At 47.2% G+C, this 21,371-nt stretch overlaps 1 protein-coding gene across 2 annotated transcripts; it reads left to right on the top strand.

The window, feature by feature from the left end:
* The first annotated feature begins 122 nt into the window (after window positions 1-122).
* On the top strand, window positions 123-21,069 carry SLC2A10 (solute carrier family 2 member 10). Of its 2 annotated transcripts, XM_032959595.2 has the most exons (8): window positions 146-706; window positions 7,375-8,056; window positions 9,743-9,797; window positions 12,699-13,047; window positions 14,097-14,222; window positions 15,266-15,388; window positions 17,568-17,700; window positions 18,657-21,069. In XM_032959595.2, exons 1-8 carry the CDS (start codon window positions 664-666, stop codon window positions 18,751-18,753), a joined length of 1,608 nt encoding a protein of 535 aa, XP_032815486.2. In that variant the 5' UTR covers window positions 146-663; the 3' UTR covers window positions 18,754-21,069. The 2 variants fall into 2 exon arrangements, 1 of the variants encoding a protein (XP_032815486.2); XR_004403211.2 differs by lacking the exon at window positions 18,657-21,069 and having other exon boundaries at window positions 123-706; window positions 15,244-15,388.
* The last annotated feature ends 302 nt before the right edge of the window (window positions 21,070-21,371 follow it).

Below are 21,371 nucleotides of genomic sequence, written 5' to 3'. Positions count from 1 at the left end.
AGCCGGCAAACAATGCTTCCGCGTGATTGGCCAACGTCCCGCGCGCGCACGCGCTCGAGGTAAACGCGCGCGATTGGCCTAACGCGTCGTCGATTTAGTGGGGGGGGGGGAGGAGGGGGGGGAAATGGGGCTAACTTATGCGCTGTGCGAAATATAAACGGGTGGCCGGAACCAAAAAACTCTAGACGCTGTTAGCCGGAACACAAAAACAAACAATCTTAGACGCCGACCGCTAGGGGCTCGCTGGCTCTCAAAGTTGTTCACCAAGGGGCGAGCTAGCAGCGGCGTGAACAAAAAACAAACAAAAAAAGTTACTTAAAAAAAATTAAAACGAACAGCAACAACGAAACGGGGCAAAGAGGACATTTTAACGACGCGGTTTTGTTTTTTATTATTATTTAGAGCGAGCGAGGCAATTCTCAACCGTGACGATGTTCCCAAGTTGACCGCGCGTTTTGTATTTATGTAAATCGGCGGCAGCGGGCCCATGCGCGGCTCATGGGCTAATTATTAACTAATTACGAGCAGAAAAAACGTGGTGGTGGTAGGGGGGGGTCGCCGTTCATGCATGACTTCATTGTTTTTGTTGTTTGTGTTTAACTTTGGGTGGGAGGGTGAAAGCTGTGGGAAGGCGGCAGCGGCGGCAGCGGCTCGTCAGCGCGGATGATGGAGCCGCTTCAGATTCTGGAGTCAGACTCGCACGGAGGTGAGGGAGCGCGCATCCACTTCGCTCTCACTCGGAGTCAGTCTGCCTGCCTGCCTGTGTGTGCGTGTGCTTTGTCGTGAAGCGAGGACGCTGGTACTGGGGCAATCGGAGGCAGTCGTCCTCCAGCAACAACGTAGGGCAGAGGAGCGACGCTCACAACAACGAGCGGATAAAATGGAGCAAGTTTGGCACAGTACAGCTGGTGGTGCATCTACCGGTCATCTCAGTCAGCCGACCCATGGTACCTGCTGGGTCTGTCCCGAGACCTCCTGCACCTAGCCTGGCACAGTAGGGGGTTACAGCTGGTGGTGCATCTACCGGTCATCTCAGTCAGCCGACCTATGGTACCTGCTGGGTCTGTCCCGATACCTCCTGCACCTAGCCTGGCACAGTAGGAGGGTTACAGCTGGTGGTGCATCTACCGGTCATCTCAGTCAGCCGACCTATGGTACCTGCTGGGTCTGTCCCGAGACCTCCTGCACCTAGCCTGGCACAGTAGGGGGGGTTACAGCTGGTGGTGCATCTACCGGTCATCTCAGTCAGCCGACCCATGGTACCTGCTGGGTCTGTCCCGAGACCTCCGGCACCTAGCCTGGCACAGTAGGAGAGTACAGCTGGTGGTGCATCTACCGGTCATCTCAGTCAGCCGACCCATGGTACCTGCTGGGTCTGTCCCGAGACCTCCTGCACCTAGCCTGGCACAGTAGGAGGGTACAGCTGGTGGTGCATCTACCGGTCATCTCAGTCAGCCGACCAATGGTACCTGCTGGGTCTGTCCCGAGACCTCCTGCACCTAGCCTGGCACAGTAGGAGAGTACAGCTGGTGGTGCATCTACCGGTCATCTCAGTCAGCCGACCTATGGTACCTGCTGGGTCTGTCCCGAGACCTCCTGCACCTAGCCTGGCACAGGAGGGTTACAGCTGGTGGTGCATCTACCGGTCATCTCAGTCAGCCGACCTATGGTACCTGCTGGGTCTGTCCCGAGACCTGCACCTAGCCTGGCACAGTAGGAGGGTTACAGCTGGTGGTGCATCTACCGGTCATCTCAGTCAGCCGACCTATGGTACCTGCTGGGTCTGTCCCGAGACCTCCTGCACCTAGCCTGGCACAGTAGGAGGTTTACAGCTGGTGGTGCATCTACCGGTCATCTCAGTCAGCCGACCTATGGTACCTGCTGGGTCTGTCCCGAGACCTCCTGCACCTAGCCTGGCACAGTAGGAGGGTTACAGCTGGTGGTGCATCTACCGGTCATCTCAGTCAGCCGACCTATGATACCTGCTGGGTCTGTCCCGAGACCTCCTGCACCTAGCCTGGCACAGTATGGGGGTTACAACTGGTGGTGCATCTACCGGTTATCTCAGCCGACCCATGGTACCTGCTGGGTCTGTCCCGAGACCTCATGCACCTAGCCTGGCACAGTAGGAAGGTACAGCTGGTGGTGCATCTACCGGTCATCTCAGCTGACCTATGGTACCTGCTGAGTCTGTCCCGAGACCTCCTGCACCTAGCCTGGCACAGTAGGGGGTTACAGCTGGTGGTGCATCTACCGGTCATCTCAGTCAGCCGACCTATGGCACCTGCTGGGTCTGTTCCGAGACCTCCTGCACCTAGCCTGGCACAGTAGGAGGGTACAGCTGATGGTGCATTTACCGGTCATCTCAGTCAGCCGACCTATGGTACCTGCTGGGTCTGTCCCGAGACCTCCTGCACCTAGCCTGGCACAGTAGGAGGGTACAGCTGGTGGTGCATCTACCGGTCATCTCAGTCAGCCGACCTATGGTACCTGCTGGGTCTGACCCGAGACCTCCTGCACCTAGCCTGGTACAGTAGGAGGGTTACAGCTGGTGGTGCATCTACCGGTCATCTCAGTCAGCCGACCTATGGTACCTGCTGGGTCTGTCCCGAGACCTCCTGCACCTAGCCTGGCACAGTAGGAGAGTACAGCTGGTGGTGCATCTATCGGTCATCTCAGTCAGCCGACCTATGGTACCTGCTGGGTCTGTCCCGAGACCTCCTGCACCTACCCTGGCACAGTAGGGGGTGCAGCTGGTTGTGCATCTACTGGTCATCTCAGTCATTGGCATTGGTAGCGAGGTTGATAGTCTATGGTCTGTGATTATCTCCATCTGTGCGTAAGTCTGCGTGTGTCTTTGCTCAGCCGTGTAGAGGTGAGGGGTGTCCCTCTGCCCCGTGGGTCTGCGAGTCATCTCCACCTGTATGTATGCACAATCGTGGGGTATCTGCCATTCATCTCAGTCGCCACCCCGTAACCTGTCGGCAGCGAGCCTTCTTCGACACTTCACGTGGGCTCAGGGTGCACCTAGCCTGGCACGAGCGCCGTGGTGAGTTCACCGCCGCGGTTATTGTTGCTGATGCTGTGCTTGGCCCTGGAGAGGTGAGGAGGGTCAAATCGTCAGTGAGTGAGTGTCTGCGTCTGTGTCTTGACGTTTTTCTCGTGGAACCAGATGAGATCTCATGATACTGGGACATTTTATTAAATGGGCAAGAGTCTATATGTTTGCCTTTTGTGTGTGCGCGCTGTCGTGTAGAAAGTGCACCTAGCCTGGCACAACTGCGCTACGAACCCGGCGACCGCGGCCAACATTGGTGACTGACATCTGAACCGGTCGTGGGCCTCCCCTAGGTCGATTCAGCCTTAACATCTGGTGCGATGTAGAAACATTGGTACTGAGGAGACAAGGGTGGTCGGACGTGGTACTAGCCACCCACCCCCGCGTGTGCCCTGCCGGCCTTTATAAGTACAGTACTCCAGGATTTGCTAACTCCACTTTCCCGTACAATCTGTTCAGGCTATACGGGGGGGATCTTCGTCCTCTGTTTACAGCATATGGAGAGTATTTCGCAAACCCAAAGAGTTCCATCCCGCCAGCCAGCCCCGGCAAGTATCAGTGGCAAGTGGTATCTAAACAAGTACATGGGTCTCTCCTTGGTCAACGTATTGACGACTATATTTACCCAAGAATGTCAGTGTGTAACGCGCGTGACGTCACTCCACGTCGACCAGCCCCCCCTCATTAATGCCGTGGAGGCCGCCTCACCGATCTTATGCTAATTTTAACCTGGCAGCCCTTTGATTGGTGGAAAACCCACCACCGTCGCGGTCGCTGCCCACAACTCACATTAACATAAGCTGCCCCGCCCATGCTGCTGACATTTGTGGTTGCGCCCATTTCAAACCTTTATAAACAGTTTGCCTTAAGAAGTTAACCCCCTTTTCCTGATGACGCCGGGTCCAAGCAAGAACATCTGCTGGACTATATAGTAACGGAACAGCAGATTCGGGCCCATGTCCTTGACACCAGGACCTATCGTGGAGCTGATCTGCCCACTGACCAACGGCTTGTAATCTCTAAGATGCACCTGCTATTCTTCCACTCCGGTGGTGGGTGTACATCTATAGCCCCATCCATACCCACAGTGGCCTGGTCTCAGCTAGCTGATTAAAGTTACAAGCGAGAATTTCATCATTGCTTGCAGCTGGAGGTGGCATCGTCCCCCCCCCCCTCCTCCTGATGCCGAGGGGAAATGGGTGAGGTTTAGGACTGTGGTTCATGCAGCTGCAATAGCTGCATTGGGTACACGGTCCAAACCTCCCCAGAGACCCTGGCTGGCGGCGGAGGTGTTCCGGCTGGCTGAGAAAAAGTGACAGGCCCACTCCCACCGTTTACAGCATCCCACATCGGAAAATGAAGAGGCTTACCGCAGTCTTTACTCGGAGGTTGGGAGAGTCGTGCGGAACTGTAAGAATGGGTGGTGGTCACGGGTTGCTGAAGAGATGGAGTCTGCCTCAGTAGCCCGTGATCACAAATTACTCTTTAACTCCTTCAAAAAACTATCTTCCAGCGCCACACCTATTACATCGCCGCCACTTAGTGGCGAATGGCGGTTGTTGTTGTTGGCTTCTTTGTACATCAACACTTTATTACGTTCTTTACATTTTTTTATTTTACCAGGTAAGGCCAACTAAGCTATATAGTGCTTTTTCAAGAGCGACCTATCCACAAATGATAGCTCAATGAAGTGGCTTATCGCGTGGAATTTTACAGCCGCCAAATACAATAATCGAATTTTTCCAAAGGTGGAGGTAAAAAACCGGAGGACCCAGAGAAAAATCCACGCGACCACAGGGAGAACATCAAACTACAAATATACAGGCATCAGATTTGGGATCAAACTGACGATCTCCTGCATACCAGACCAGGCGAGGTAGTTACCATCTCGCCACCGTGACTGCTATTGGTCTCACGAGAGGACTTTTTCAGATCCCTCTCAGAGCAGTGTGAGTCTTGGTGTTAGAAAACACCCCCAATATATTATCTAGATTTATACAGCAATTATTGGAATGCAATTCTCCCTATTTTTAAAATTATATTTGCTGATAAGAGGAGTTCATCGGCAAGCCCATCCTATTCGTATTTACTTGCATTTCTTTCACGGATAAGGGGAGTAGTTTTGCAGGCAATCCCACGGAGAATATGATTGTCAAGTTTTGACACCTACACCATGGCGGATAGGAGGAGTTCCACTCTTTATGATGAGTCTGCCCTCGTCGATGTGTCTCTTCTATATCCTTAGCTTCATGCATGTTATGGCCTTTTGTCATCGTGAACATGTCCCCTGACCCCGTGACTATGATTTGTGATCATCTCCTTTTTCTATAAAGTTTACTGACAGTAATTATAAATAATTTAACATCGCATTTTAAATGGATGCTGCTCTGATATAAAATGGTTAGCCTACTGGATTTTCAATCCCCAAGGGTCATCGGTTCAATCTCCCACAACAGCAGTTGAAACAACGGGCAAGTTTATTGAATCCCTCCCACCCCGTCTATCCACCTGGCAGTATTAACGGAGACAACCACAGATGGTCGATCAGAAGGCAGGGCACGCGTGGTGTGAAAAAATGTGGATACTTCCACCGGTATAAAAAAAAAACTATTTGGCTACTGGGGAAGAGTAGAGACCAAAAAAACATCCAGATGGGCTCCCACTAGTAGAGGCCCTTCCATCAGCAGTGACAGAGAGACATTTCAGGGCTGCACCTTTACATACACCTATACAATATATACACATACACCTATACAGTCACTTAAAAATGTTCACACCTGCAAGATTAAGACGTTAAACTAATCTTTAATATCACGGCGTGAAGATAATTATATTTTTTAACCAGATTAATGTTTTAAAAAATACCCGCATTAGCATCATAAGCCACTTGCTGAACCTTAGCTATTTCCTTTCATTCACTTGGAATCCAATGAATATGCGTTTTGTGCCAACTTCCAGGTATTCTCTAAGCAAAACGTGCCACCTCGGCTGTGATTACTGTAAGCGGAATAATCCGATTAGGAGTGCTACAGCACTGTGATCGCAGCTTCACCACCATGGTATTGCAGTGTCTGTAACATTCGCCTTTCTTGCCAGTATCAAAGTATAAGAATAGGTTTTTCCCTTTCTGGCAACAACACAGGTGTTAAAATGTCCAAACACCAAACGGAAGTCTTTTGCAAGGAATCATGCCTGCATTAACCACATGTGCTTTTGTTTGTGTGTTCTCACCACAAGTATGTGTGGTTAATGCAGACGTGATTCCTTGTAAGAGGTTTTTGTTTGGCGTTTGGACATCTTAACGCGTGTATTATTGCCAGAAAAGTTAAAACCTATTCTAATACTGGAACATTCGAGTTCGTGACAACTTGGGACGCAATAATCTATGTCGATTGAAGCACTCGGCCACTCGTATACACTCACCACTGCACACCCTGTCGAATCTGCCAACACATATGTGACTCGCTGAATGATGCGAGTCAATAGAATTACTTAGCACCTGTAATTTAGAGTTTAATCCTGTTGATATTCCCCTACATTTAATTGTATTTATCCTTTCAGTGTGCCCTCAAAATAGTTAATAAACCGTGTCACACTTTTTGGGGGAATAGGGGTACCCTAAAAAAGTAAGGAAAAAAACAAAGTGGAAAATTTACATTTAAAGCTCAAACATTGTATAACATGCAAAGGAATGCTGACGTGTTACTCGCTGTGCCCCCTCCACACTTCATAGCAACGTGGAGTCCCAGTTTGTTGCTGTCCTGTATATGAACTTCCGTATGTATGTTGAACTTCTTTCGCTCCGTACGTAGCCAACTGTGCAAATCGGAGGTGCTTTAGGTTTGCGAGCTGCACAATTTTTCTGGTGTTTTTTATTACCCTTTTTTATGAAGTATATCAAGAGTATTTTATATATTAAAAAAAATGACTTAATTAACGTTTTACGCTATCGATGGGAAAAATATAGTCTTCATTCATTGACCATAATGACAAGACACCTCTGAATTAATACAGTATTTTGAGAATACACTTAAGGGTGCTTCCAATCATACATTAATATTGATTCTTAAGCTCACGATACAAGCATCGAATTAAATGGCGGTTGCTCTCAGCGACGTAGTACAGGCAGTAAAACGACAAGCACTGCTCACGTTGGCTTGGCTACTAACGCACGTGCACACACACTGACGTGTGCGTGCACGCAGGCTCTCAGCGACGGAGTACAGGCAGTAAAACGACAAGCACTGCTCACGTTGGCTTGGCTACTAACGCACGTACACACACACACACTGACGTGTGCGTGTGTGTGCACGCAGGCTCTGCCATGCTGCTGGCGGCCACATGCGCCGTGGCTGCGCTGGGCGGCCTCGCCTTCGGCTACGCTCTGGCCGTACCCTCGGGCGCGCTGCCGCACCTCCGCGATCGCTTCCTGCTGAGCTCGGCACAGCAGGAGCTGGCGGTCGGCGCCGCGCTGGCGGGCGCCCTCGTCGCCTCGCTCCTGGGCGGGCCCCTCCTCGACCGGCTGGGCCGTCGCTCCGCCGTGGCGTGCAGCGGCGCCCTGCTGGTGACGGGCAGCGCCTTTCTCGCGTGCGCACCCTCGTACGCCGCGCTGCTCGGGGGCCGCGCCGTCGTGGGGGTGGCCATCGCGGCGTCCTCCGTGGCGACGTGCGTCTACGTGGCCGAGGTGGCGCACCCGCGCCGCCGCGGGGCCCTCGTGTCGGCCTACGAGCTGGGCGTGACGGGCGGGGTGCTCGCCGCGTACGCCGCGAACCTCGTGCTGGGGAGAGGCCCCGGGGGCACGGTGGGCGGCGTCGCGCCGTGGCGGTGGATGTTCGGCCTGTGCTGCGTGCCGGCCCTCGCGCAGGTGATGCTGCTCGTCGCGTGCCTTCCCGCGTCGCCGAGCTCGCTGCTGCGGTGCGGGCAGGCCGAGGCCGCGGAGAGGACCCTGCGCAGGATCCTGGGCCAGCAGGATGTCAGCGCAGAGATCGACGCACTCAGGTCAAGATTTTAGCAGCCATCAAAGGGCGATTTTCAGTTTTGCGTTTGAAAACAGAAAGTTTTTTCCACAGTTTTATCCTAAATGTGCTATCGGCATTGTGTCATGAGACGATATGTCCACCGCAGTTCACATCACCCATTATCAGACAATGGCCCGCAGAAAAGGGTATCACAGAACCACTTCTGAGTTCCCTTCAAGTGACCAAATATCGTCACTAGGGGAAGCTACGTAATAATTTAGTACATTTGGTATACGCATTAGTCTTATATTGCATGACTCACGTGAAGGCGCAATCTTTCACACACAGTGTGCAAAAGTTTAACAGTAGGGGTGATGTTGCTTTGTGAAATCAAAATTGAGTGTTGTAAAGTTAAAAAAAATGTTGACCATGACACTGGCACACAACAGCCTCCTCATTACATCACGGAATCTTAATGTCCACTGTGAAGCAGATTGATCCTATGTTATGGTTAATATACTTGCGGTATTAACCAAGGAATGTTTCCAAATGAAGAGAAAGCGACATTGCACATGATGGTTAATTTTGGTGCAGTCGTTTGTGGCTGCCTCCATTTGAACCGGCCCAGTGGTTGAGCCGGTACTGTTGGTGAGTTAAATAAACCGGTGGTGGATTTACATTTCTGAGGGTAAAGCTGAAATGTGTGTAATGGTACAATGATGATTTCGCTAAGAACGTCTTATTAATCAATCCTAAAAAACGTATATATATATATTTTTTTTATATATATCTGTTGCTCTACATCAGGGGTGGGGAACGTCCGGCCCGCTGGCCGTATAAGGTCCGCAAAATCATTTGGTCTGGCCCTGCCAAGGCAACCGCAGGCGAGACTCGAAATTCAATAAATCTAGGAGCAAACCTGGAAAATCAGTCACGAGTAGCAACATCGTCAATACCAGCTAACATCATCGCACGCCTCATCAAAGAGAATCAGTTCCAGCCATCACATTAGGGGTGAGTTAATTAAATGTTTGACCAAATATAACAGGCTAATTTTTAAGTTGATAATTTTGTATGGCCCGCGAATGATGTTATAAATATCCAAATGGCCCTGGGCAGAAAAAAGGTTCCCCACTCCTGCTCTACATCAACATCAGCCGTACGAAGAAGAATACACAATGGTGTACCACACTGAGCAGAACCTGATATTAGCTGCAATATCAAAATAGCTTAGCCTTTTATATTTGTATTGAAAGTTGGTCATTTGTATACATGTCGCAATACTTCTTCCATCGACACAGTGTCTAAAGATGCTGTACGTGGTACTTTGTCAAAAGGCACGTTATCAAATTATGCAGAAGAGGAGGGATTTTATGTGTTTAATATGGAGGGAAAGGTTAGGGACCGGATATATAAGGGAAGCAGACATCAGTGGTGTGATGGTGAGAATAAACACCGTGGTCAGCCATAGGCCGGGAAGCGGAGATAAGTCTTGAGCCTGGGGCTTAAACGGAGACTCGGGCAACAGTGCTGACAGCCAAGGAAAGGAAGCTCCGTACCGTCCGTAGATTTGTGCTCGTTTGAATGTTATCCCAGCTCTTACGGCAGCACAATCCTCTCTTAAGATGTGATGTCACAATGTTACCTTCTATAATCTACGAGATGCAGTAGATTGATGAATGAATGTACATATATTTAAAACAAATTAAATGTTTCTCATCTGCAGATCATCTTTGGAGATGGAGAAGCAATATAGCGTGCTTGACCTTCTACGGAGGAAGGTAATGAGCATAGAGGCACTGCTATTGGCCGTGAATAATCTTCAAATTAAATTTGTGAGGGGGATTTCAGTGTCAGAATGAAACGACTCAAAAAATGTATTGCAAAAAATGCAATAATATTTTTACATAAAGGAAGAATAAAATGAAGCAATGCCTCCTTTAAAATTCCCCAACCTACTACCTTGCCTGGTATGCAGGAGGTCGTGGGTTCGATCCTGACCCTGACTCTTGTATATTTGGAGTTTGTATGTTCTCCCCATGGTCGTGTGGATTTTTTTGCGAGTCATGCAGTTTTTCCCTCCAGATTTAGAAACATGCGTTTAGAGTATTTGGCTGCTTTAAATTTCAATGTGATAAGCCACTTCGTTGAGCTATCTTTTGTGGCCAGGTTACTTCTGAAAAATAGCTATTTCGCTCAGTGGGCCTTACCTGGTAAAATATTAAAACAATTCTAGCTTAAATGCACCTTCTCTGCCGCCTTTGCTGTCTGAAACTCCTCCTTACTAGGTTGCATTGGTGACTGTCCTTGTCCAATTCCTGACTCTCAACTCCTCCTCCGCCCATGACTAACAACCTCACGTGATCACACTACCTCCCATCTCTGACAACTGATCGTCGCCTCTTCCCACAACCTCTTTCGCCCACTCTTGAGGCGTGGTAGCGTTGAGACGCTTTTGAGATCCATTTGTAATTACGTACATGGAATTACGTAACCCTTTCCCTTCTGCAGGTTGCAAGATGAGTCCTGTTCACCAGTGAATCTCGGAACGTTCAAGCGGTTAGCGTTCAGATTATTTAGAGAGGCGTAGCGCCGTTATTTTTAAAAACATTCTTCTCACCAAAATAATAAAATATATATAAAACAATACAAAATTCTCACGACGTTTCGACCATAACTCAAACGGCCATCTTCAGGTGTGTTGGTTTGCATAAATTTATTTTTAAACGGCGCATTTATTTATTTATTAAAAAACGTTAGCGTCACGCGCAGCGATTTGGCAGTTTGCCCAGGACTAGTCCATCTATATTTTTTGAAAAGAGGAGGGGGGAGTCGAAATTTTTTATAATGTATGCTGTCTGAAAGCCACTGTAAGCGTGAACAATCAATTAAGAACTGAAATGGTTTATCAAATCTTTCCAATGATTGCTAAGATAGAATCTGGTGAGACACTGTTTAACCAATACATACTTCACTTGGAATGGAACTTTCTACAAACAAACTGAGGGCACCCCAATGGGCTCCCCCCTTTCTCCAGTTATAGCTAACATTTTCATGGAGAAATTTGAGACTGACGCCATCCAGACTGCCACTCTGCGCCCAACCTTATGGAAGAGGTACGTGGATGACACTTTTGTCATCTGGCCACATGGCCGGCCTGCTCTAGACCAATTCTTCGACCACATCAATTCCATACACCCAGCCATCAGATTTACCATGGAAGTCGAAATAGATGGCAAGATACCTTTTTTGGATGTCCTAATTAAAAAGAGACCTGATGGTTCAATGAGCCACTCTGTCTACAGGAAAGCTACCCATACGGATGCTTATCTGAAACCGGATTCCCACCACCATCCATCACAGAAGAATTCTCTCATCAAGACTCTGTATCATAGAGCCCAATGCATATCCGACCAGGAACACATAAGCATTGAACTCAAGCACGTACACCAAGCTCTTAGGGCTAATGGTTACTCCGACTATACAATCTGCAAAGCTATCACTCAAACCATGAAGAAGAACCCTCTTGAGGAGCCTTTCAAAACCATCACTTTACCCTACATTGCTGGGATCACAAAAAAGATCTCCAAAATCTTGAATAAACACAAGATCCAGGTCCGTTTCAACACATTACATAAAATCCTTGATCTGGTTCCGTCTGTAAAAGATGTGATTCTGGACATACAATACCCTGGTGTCTACAAACTAAGTTGCCTCTGTGGTAGTAGTTACATTGGAGAAACCAAACGCCATGTCTCGGACCGCATTCGTGAACATAAAGCAGACCTTAAACACGGTAGGACCAACACCTCGGCCGTAGCAGATCATTGTTCTAATTCAGTAGGCTCACATGCCATTGACTTTTCCAAGACAGAGGTTCTTTGTAAGCCATCTGGCTTCCATGAGAGATTCGTTCATGAGGCTATCCACATATACAAGCACAGAGACAATTTCAACCGAGAAGATGGATTCTATCTTAGCAATCATTGGAAAGATTTGATAAACCATTTCAGTTCTTAATTGATTGTTCACGCTTACAGTGGCTTTCAGACAGCATACATTATAAAAAATTTCGTCTCCCCCCTCCTCTTTTCAAAAAATATAGATGGACTAGTCCTGGGCAAACTGCCAAATCGCTGCGCGTGACGCTAACGTTTTTTTATAAATAAATAAATGCGCCGTTTAAAAATAAATTTATGCAAACCAACACACCTGAAGATGACAGTTTGAGTTATGGTCGAAACGTCGTGAGAATTTTTTATTGTTTTATATATATTTTATTATTTTGTTGTTTCTCTTCAACGTGACTTTACCGAAAAAACTAAGAATATGAATTACTGCAGTCACGAAAGCTTTAAATCAAAATTCTTCTCACCGTAGAGAACTGTACGCTATAATGTTATTTTATTATTTCTTATTTATACGTGACTTTACCGAAAAAGCCAAAGAGTGTAGCGACGTGATCGCACCCTATGATAGCTGGCGCGAAACTCTGCCGCACGCCCTCCTGCATGGCCTTGTGGGAACCTCGGCACCGATAAAGTTATATGATTTTAGTTTTTCTTCCAGCTGATACGTCATCGGAACAAAATTTGAAGAAGAGCGGGAAAAGGTTTAAAAACAGCTGCTGCCGTTGCCCTCGCGACGATCGCCGTCGCTGACGCTGATCGCGTTTTCCTCAGGATAGCATGCGCACGCGCATGCTCATCGGCGGCGGACTCGTCGCGTTCCAGCAGCTCACGGGCCAGCCCACCGTGCTCTTCTACGCGGCGAGCGTGTTCCGCGCGGCGGGGTACCGCGGGGAGGCCTCCGTGCTGCTCGCCTCCGTGGGCCTCGGCCTCGTCAAGGTGGCCGCCACCTCCGTGGCCGTCGCCGTGGTGGATCGCGTCGGGCGCCGCCGCTCGCTGCTCGCCGGCTCCGTCGCCATGGCTCTCTCGCTCGCGGCGGTGGCGGCCGCCACGTCTGGCCTGGGGGACGCAGCGGGCGGGAACACGAGCGCCGTCGCGTCGGGAGGGAACGACACGATGGGCGGTGAGAGCGGCGTCTCTCTCGCTCGGCTGCTTCTGTCCAGCGTTGAGCGAGGGCAGGCGCGACAGTCGGTTAGAGTGGCCTCTAGCGCTCTGCTCCTAGGCAGGTCATCATTGCTTTTAGTTTATTCTGATGTGCAGCAATAACCCCGATTTACGTCTGCCCCATTTGCGTTGTTTTGCAATTACGTCGTCTCTTTGTATGTATGTTTATTGAACTTCTCTCGCAGCGTACGCAGCCAGCGACGCTAATCGGAGGTGCGGGGGAAGGACAACAAACGAAACACTAAAAGCACTGATTTAAAGCTTTCGTGACTGCAATGATTCATCTTCTTTGGTTCTTTCGGTAAAGTCACGTAGAATGAGAATAAAATAATAAACTGATAAAATAAAATAACACAATAATATTTTATCAGTTTATTATTTTATTCTCATTCTACGTGACTTTACCGAAAGAACCAAAGAAGACTAAAAGCACTTATAAAGATATGAGTTTTCAATTTAGATTTTCAAGTGCATAGCTCCGCTGGCTTCCTAATATCGGAAGAGTATTCCAGATGGCTGCACAAGCACATCTGAGTATGCATGTTCTCCCCATGGTCGCATGGATTTTTCTCCGGGACCTCCGGTTTTTCCCTCCACGTAAATTTAGTAAATTTCCACGTGATAAGCCACTTAGTGGAGCGATAATTTGTGGCCAGGTCGCTTCTGATAAAGAGCTATATAGCAGAGTGGGCCTTACCTGATTATTAGTAAAAAAAACCGTGTGTTTTCCAACCAATTGTACTTCAACTACAAGTTAAGTCCATCCTTCTGGGTGCATTGTCTGACGCAGGGTGATACACTGCTAGCTGTGAGAGTTGCAAGTAGCGATCATTTGTGGCCAGGTCGCTTCTGAAAAAGACCTCGGTGGGCCTCGCCTGATGAAATAAAAAGTGTGTCATAAAAAAAATGGATAATAAGTGGAAATACTTTCATTTTTGTAATGTTGCTTTGCTCAGAATCTTAACCACCCATCATCATCCCCTTCCTGCCACTGCGGCACGGGAGCAGGGCCATCGTGGGCCAACTGGACGCACGTGGAGGATGGAGGTGTGAGCGTGGGCCCCACCGCCCGCTGGGCCTCGCTGCTCGCCATCCTGGCCTTCGTCGGCGCCTTCTCACTCAGCTACGGGCCTAGTGAGTCGAAGCCGCGTCGCCACACGTCAACAAGGGAAGATGCAACCCCAAAAAAACCGCATTCCAAATCGAGCTCCTCTTATCCTCTTGGACTTTCTTGGCGGGTAACATTTGTGGATGAGAGGGAGTTTTCATGTTATCCGAGAAAAAAATCCTTTTAGTTATAAAAATTATGTTTCGATAATAGGATGAATTCATCCACTTGACTTTTCTTAACTGCAACAAAAACGTGGCTGATATCGGATGAATTTAGCGCCAGCAGTGAGTGAGCAGTTCTGGGTGATGCCTCTTGCTCATGAATTACGACAGATAATTATGATCAGAACGATCATTCTGCAGATTGATAGATCTTTTTACAGATGAATTTGGGGCCATGCATATTAGGGTTTTGGATGTATCAGGGTCACAGATACACAGTGTATATTATACTATTTGGTTCTTTGGGTAAAGTCACGTAGGTAGACAAAATAATATATCATGACGTTTTGATCACAACGCAAGTGACCGTCTTCAGGAGGGTGTGGGGGAGGGGGGCATTATAAATGTACTTGGATCATACAAGCAGCATGAGAAGTGTGTATAACCCACTATAGCAAGCGGTAGCTGACAGCTTATTTTTGTGCTTTGAGCATTCTCCTATATATGTGGGTTATCAATAGGGATCGATTTGTTTCCCACATTCAAATTATAATGGGCCAAAGATTCCAGGCAAAATCCTTCCTAACTTAGATTTTTTGAACACAGTAATGTGTTTCTAGGTAAATCAAGAATTCGTATCATTAAGTATGTTAAAGTTTCATTATTAGAAGCATGGTGGTCAGTTATCAGTTGTACAATGGCTGCTCAAATACCCCAAAGCACCCTGTACAGGAGTGTCAATAACATGTGCGAGTTTTGCGGGTTGGCAAATTATATTAATAATTAAAATTAAGTACTTGTTATATAGAGGCACCAACTATGGGAATCGGTGCCTCTAGCATTAAAATGTTAGATTAGCGATACAAAGTGTTTGTTGTGCCAGTGTGTCCGTGTCCCCTGTACAGTGACCTGGGTGCTGCTGAGTGAGATATTTCCAGCTGGCATCAAAGGTCGGGCCATCGCTGTGACCACTAGCCTCAACTGGGGCATCAATCTGGTGGTGTCGCTCGTCTTTCTGGATATCATCGGTGAGGCTGTCGAGCGCCTGTTATTAAGGCCATGATCCATTTGGGAAATTTTTTTGCCGGCAAATTGTCACCAGCGAGAGTGACCGTACCATTTTCCGATGTAAACAATTTAGTTGCCCATATCTGGACAAATCCGATTGCTGCTGCCCTTGAGTGAGAAATTGGAATGGCAACTTCCAATCAGATCAACAGAGAGTGGTGGACGTGGCTACCAATGTGCTCTATAGAGTTAATCAAACACACTTAAAAAAAACGTATCATTGCCAGACAGAACTCCATCATTCTACTCCTTTACCATGACAATTTCTCATTAAGAACCAAGTTATTGTAGGTGCTCATAGTAAATACGTTGCGAATGACGATAGTTGGCAATGATTGCCCTGCAGTTTCCACGAGTGTATCATGGCCTTTTAATGATCGGAATTTGAAGTTGGCTCCATGACACTTGACGATGTTCCACTATTGGGCCAAAATGTCAACACTGTCTGCCTCTTTCACAAACATTTCCTTTTTGTCTACATCTCGGTGTTTATATTTACTCACTCCCATTATTCATCTGCTTCCAAATCCAACTCTGTATCGTAGCGCAAGAACAAGTAAGCCTTTATGAAGAAACAATCTGGTGTGGGATTGAAGGGCTTTCCATATTACCATACCATAACAGCAAAGACACATGGTGTATGGATTCATGTAATTTATTATTCACGTGGAAATTACGTAACAATGAGGCTGGTAAGGGGGGGGGGGGGTGCTGAATTGTTTCTTGTCTACTTTCTAGCGTATGGATTGTGGTTTTATGTTTCTCTACACGAGCACTGGCAGGTAGTGAACGCAGCTGCTTATGGTGACCAAATGTTAGTGCAATGGTAAAGTAATGTATTGACTATACTCTTTGGTTCTTTCGGTAAGTCACGTAGGTATAAAACAAAATAAAATAAATCACGATGTTTCGATTGCAACACAAGCAATCATCATCAGGTGGGAAAACCACAATTCTCTCCGTCCAGCTTCACGTCCCTCTCCTAGCGTCCACGCAGCACCCCCCCCTTGCCCCTCCCCCCTTGCCCCTCCCCCCTTTCTGACCTCTATAACCTCTTACCACGGCAACTCTCTCTCCCCCCTTGCCCCTCCCCCCTTTCTGACCTCTATAACCTCTAACCACGGCAACTCTCTCTCCCACTTCAGCAAAAAAAATCTCGCTGCGGTTTTCCCACCTGATGATGATTGCTTGTGTTGCAATCGAAACGTCGTGATTTAATGTATTTTATTTTATACCTACGTGACTTTACCGAAAGAACCAGAGTATGGATCCCTGCAGTCACGAAAACTTCAAAATCTAGATTAATGTATTGGCTGTTGTGCATAAGTGGGGGTATCACTTTTTTTTTTCTTGTACAATGTGTTTTAGTGCAATCAACACCCTTTAACAAGTCTGTGCTCCTACTTGCATCTCCTTGTGTATGTACTAATCAATATCCCACCACTCACGAAGTCTTTAAACCTCTTAAACTCTTGCCGTTCTTTCCCTTCCTACCAGCCTCCAATCACCCTCCTTTTTCTCAATGCCTTCTCGCACCCTTCACTGACACCTGAGGCTTCTGTGCCATCTCTGTTGGCGAATATAACAAAACACAAAGCAAGGCAAGTTTTTTTGCTTTTGCGCAGCGTCCAAATGCACTCGGCGTCAATGTATGGAGTGGCCGCCCAACCCTGCAGCTTGTTTGGTTTACAGTGCGCGCGTGTGCTTAAGTCGAGCGCAACGGAGATCCTGCCGACGAAACCAGATGAACGCGTTTTTTTTTTCTGTAAGCATGGTGCTTTGAGTTATAAGGTAAAATGTGCTAAATAATATCGATTATCATTATATATGATCGTTACAATATCTGTTGCGACTTCAATTACCGCAAACACATTGGTGACTTGACATGTTCCTGACCGCTGGAGCCTGAACGTTCCACTCTTAAAATGTTATCGTCATGTATTATTGCGCATGGATATGATCTGAGCATTGCAGTTTCCTCCAAAAATGCAGTAACAAATGCTCTGAGGTTGGTCAAACGGGCCAAATAGTACCCCCTTGAAAATTTTACGAAGGCTTGATTCAAATGCTCTCAAAGACTGATTTCACTTGTGCCGTGTCAGATTTGACATGGGGATGTTTGTATCACCTTTCCCACAGAGTGCCTGGGGCTATCGATGACATTCCTGCTGTATGCTATCATGGGCGTGGTGTCCGTGGTATTTGTGAACGCGTTCGTGCCCGAGACGAAGGGTCAGACCCTCGAGGAAATATCCCAGCAGCTAAATTCCACGTGAGACCCACCACCACCACCACCCACCCACACCCCAAGGGGCGCTTGCCACCTTTAGAACAAAACCCCCACGATGTATGCCAAACACACCCCCACAGCATTATGAAATTACTGGTGAAGTTGTCACACATATCCAATTTGTGGTCGAGAAGTCTCATAAAGAATTTGAATTGTGACCAGGGCAGTGTTTATGCTGTGTTATTGTTTTGCACTGATAGTCCCCAGAGCTGAAATGGATGCCTCCTGCCTATAACACCGAGCAAAAATTTCATAATTGGTTTAACAGCTTTGGACTGCTGATGAAATCCAGAAGATCAAAGCCAATCCAGATTTTGCCTACTTAAACAAAATGTCATTCACACTGCTGCTTGTTTATGCATTTCGTTGATAAACACAGTTATCCACAACATTGCACCGTCAGTTTTATGCTGATGTAATGAAGGTGACAGTCAGTATCTTGTTTCGCACTTCTAATAGTTATTAGAAGGTACCACCACATTGACATCACTGCCATTAGCAGCCATGTGGGAGAATACTTACAAGCTCACAAATCTCACTCAAGCCACTTAAACCTGTCACTATAAAATATCGTTATTGAATGGGTGTGTAACGCCACAATTTATCTGTTAACATTGATTGTTGGCTTGACGATAAATGCGTAGAATCACGTGTGTAAGAATCAGTGTTTTTTTTTTTTTACTATGGGATGTAAATGTGAAGGTGATATGTTCATGTTACGTATTAGCAGAGCAAATGGAATTTTTGAAATTACACGGAACAACATGAGAAATGCAACTGAAAAGACTAGAAACCACGCAAAGCTAATGATTGAATCACGGGTCTGAATTTGCAACAATGTATTGCATTACTAAGGGGAGGGGGGAGGACGTGGGGTGGGTGAACTGTCGCATTTGTTGAATTTATAACTCGTCTTATTTTTTACTTGTTCCAACCAGACACACGAGGGCGCTGTGGTGCTGTGGAGATGCGAAGCGGAGGCAGAATCGCGAAGAGGTCCAGTACAGGCGGCTGGATGGTTGCGCTCCCCTTTAAGGGACCCATTTCAGCCGGATTGACACGTGGCTTTTCCAGGTGTACGGTTTATACTGCATTTCTATAAAGCGTTTGCTCGGTAAACAAGTAATGAACACGCAACCATTTTGGGATGGTCAAGTTAGCAAGATCACAAAAGAGCTTCTGAATTTACACGAGAGGATTTATTTAAATAAGGCTTTAGTAACTGTGATATGTATTGCATTTTCAGTCGGTCATTGTGATGATCAAATGTTGACGCTGTAGCCAGCCAAGTTACCAAGATCACAAAATAGTTTACACGTATGTAAGCAGTTAAGGCAACTGCACAGTACCAGTGGAAATTACATGTTACAAAATAAGTGCAATTATGACGACCAATTTAGCAATTGCTTGCCTATTTATCTATGTGCCTTTTAAAAAATATATATAAGGGAACAAATATTGCTTTCGCCCACAAACATTTTGATGCCTTATCCTTATGGCGAAAAAACATCGGGCGAGGTGCAACCCAAATCCAACGTCATACACTCCAGTCATACGCGCACAGAGTGACGCATTTGTTTAATATTCTAATTTAATCAATTGTTGTGCCTTGATGCGTCGACCCAATCATTGCGCGCGTGTGTACATAGTGGGAGCGGTAGCGTAGTGGTTAGCGCGCTGCGCTATGAACCTGGCGACCCGAGTTCGATTCCCGCTCACGGTCAACAGCAGTGACGATTATCTGAACCGGTCCTGGGCCTCCCCAGGTCGACTCAGCCTCAAATGAGTACCTGGTGCGATGTGTAAAATATTGACACCAAGGAGACAAAGGCGGCCGGGCGTGGTGCTGTCCACCCACCCCCTTCGTGTGCCGTGCCGGCCTTCATAGGTGCTCGCTAACAGCCCTTGCCCCAACAGCCTGTTCAGCCTATACTGGGGATCTTTGTTTATCTTTGTAGTGTGTGGCAGGAGATCCTGCTGTTTCTGCTGCCGCTGTACACGATTGAACCCCTTGAATTAAGGCAGGGTTTCTCACACGTCTCGGTCCTCAATTTTTCCTTTCCACGTTTGGCCAATTTCCAGTCGAATGCAAAATGTCACTAAGCACTGAGCACATCTGACGATTGTAAGTAAAAAAAAAGAATGAATGGCATGTTGAGGTCAAAGACTGAGGCCCATAAAGGTTCAGAGGTGCAAGCACGGGTTCTCACGTAGCAGTCGTGCTGTACAGTGTGTTGCAGCGCTTGATGTCGATCATTCCGCAGGTGTGTGCATTATAACCATTGCCTCTTCATATGCATGGGGAAGCATAGCAGCTTGTTAAAGAAGTTAAGTTTATTGCACGACTGCCTATGATCCAGTGCATTTTCAATTCCTCACTGCTGCCCGACGTACCATAGTGCCATGTCCTGTTACCAAAAGTCACTTGCCAAATTACACCGGGTACACTAGGTGATTGGCAAAATGTGGAAAACTGGTCCAAAAGGGGTTCAACGTGCCCCGTTGGTGAAAATCGCAAGGGGTAGAGGATGTGCTGGGATGGTATCTGTCGACACTCCATATCACCTGGGATTCCAGGAGATTGAATACCCTGCGTTCGGGTTGTATTTCGTCAGGACACTCATGAATGGAATGTGATGACGATTTGAAAGTACTTCGACAGGGCGAAACGCCTCCACGCTCTGACGCCATTTTGGGGGAATGGTGGTGCACATCCAGTGATCGAGCACTTCGGAGGCAAGAGGTGGTGGGGGAGAAGGTAGATTTACGAATAGGCCAAACCCACCGAGCTGTGAGCACCGGCAGCATATCGAGAGCCGAGCTAAATTTAATTACCGTACAAGGGACAGACTGAACTGTAAGAAAACAATTGCAATAAAGTATAGGGAACGGTGCATTTTGTGTAAAGCACCAATTACCCCAGGGGTTATTACCATTGGAGGACCGATGAAAACCACACCTTTGGTGTGAAGCAAGAAGCACGTCTATCTTTTCTAAACTCTTGAGCAGTAGTGTAATCGTTCTGTCCAGGCCTTTAAGTGCTGTCCCCCTCATTCGAATGTGTGGTATTCTCCAGGTAACTCCACTTTCTAACGCACTCCTTAAAAGTTTTTGGGTCGTGATGGTTACGGTTGTGATAGGGATGTGGTGTTTTGTAATTGATTGTGACTTATAACATGTTTTGTAGTGTCTATCATAATCGGCAAAGGGAATAATGATAAGCTTGGATTTACATGTAGCAAACCTATATTTTGCATTTTTTTTTATATTTACTAACATGTCCGCTCTTATATGTTTACATTGGCCCACTGTAGGAAATGACTTGTGGCAAATAAAAAAAATATTGCTCAACTGTATTGGGAATGTTCTTAATAAATGCAGAGTGGTAATGTTCTACAAATGCACACCATGTAAATAGAAAAATAAAAAATATCACGACGTTTCGATCGCAACAAGCAATCGTCATCAGGTGAAGAATATAGCGGGAGAGCTGCTGAGGTAGGATGTTATAATGGTTTGAGATGGGTGTAGGCCAAGGATCATAGGTGAAGTGGGCGGGGCTAGATGTTAAATTTGCATGTAAATGTAAGATCGGAGAGCTGAGCTCCTCCACGACGACGAAGCTGTGGAGGTGGCCATTGAGAGATTAGCAT

The sequence above is a fragment of the Petromyzon marinus genome, chromosome 23 (assembly GCF_048934315.1).
Source record: "Petromyzon marinus isolate PM22_M1 ecotype Great Lakes invasive population chromosome 23, UKy_Petmar_22M1.pri1.0, whole genome shotgun sequence".
In the NCBI taxonomy this organism is placed as follows: Eukaryota; Metazoa; Chordata; class Hyperoartia; order Petromyzontiformes; family Petromyzontidae; genus Petromyzon; species Petromyzon marinus.
The sequence above is the reverse complement of the archived record's forward strand: the minus strand, read 5'-3'. Positions and strand labels throughout refer to the sequence as shown.

Bases quoted from the DNA above. Each gene is read 5' to 3' on its own strand.
- SLC2A10 (XM_032959595.2), top strand. From the start codon at position 664: ATGATGGAGCCGCTTCAGATTCTGGAGTCAGACTCGCACGGAG. The intron at 707-7,374 runs GTGAGGGAGCGC...GTGTGCACGCAG, and splicing joins GGAGTCAGACTCGCACGGAG to GCTCTGCCATGCTGCTGGCG. The intron at 17,701-18,656 runs GTGAGACCCACC...TGTTCCAACCAG, and splicing joins TCCCAGCAGCTAAATTCCAC to ACACACGAGGGCGCTGTGGT.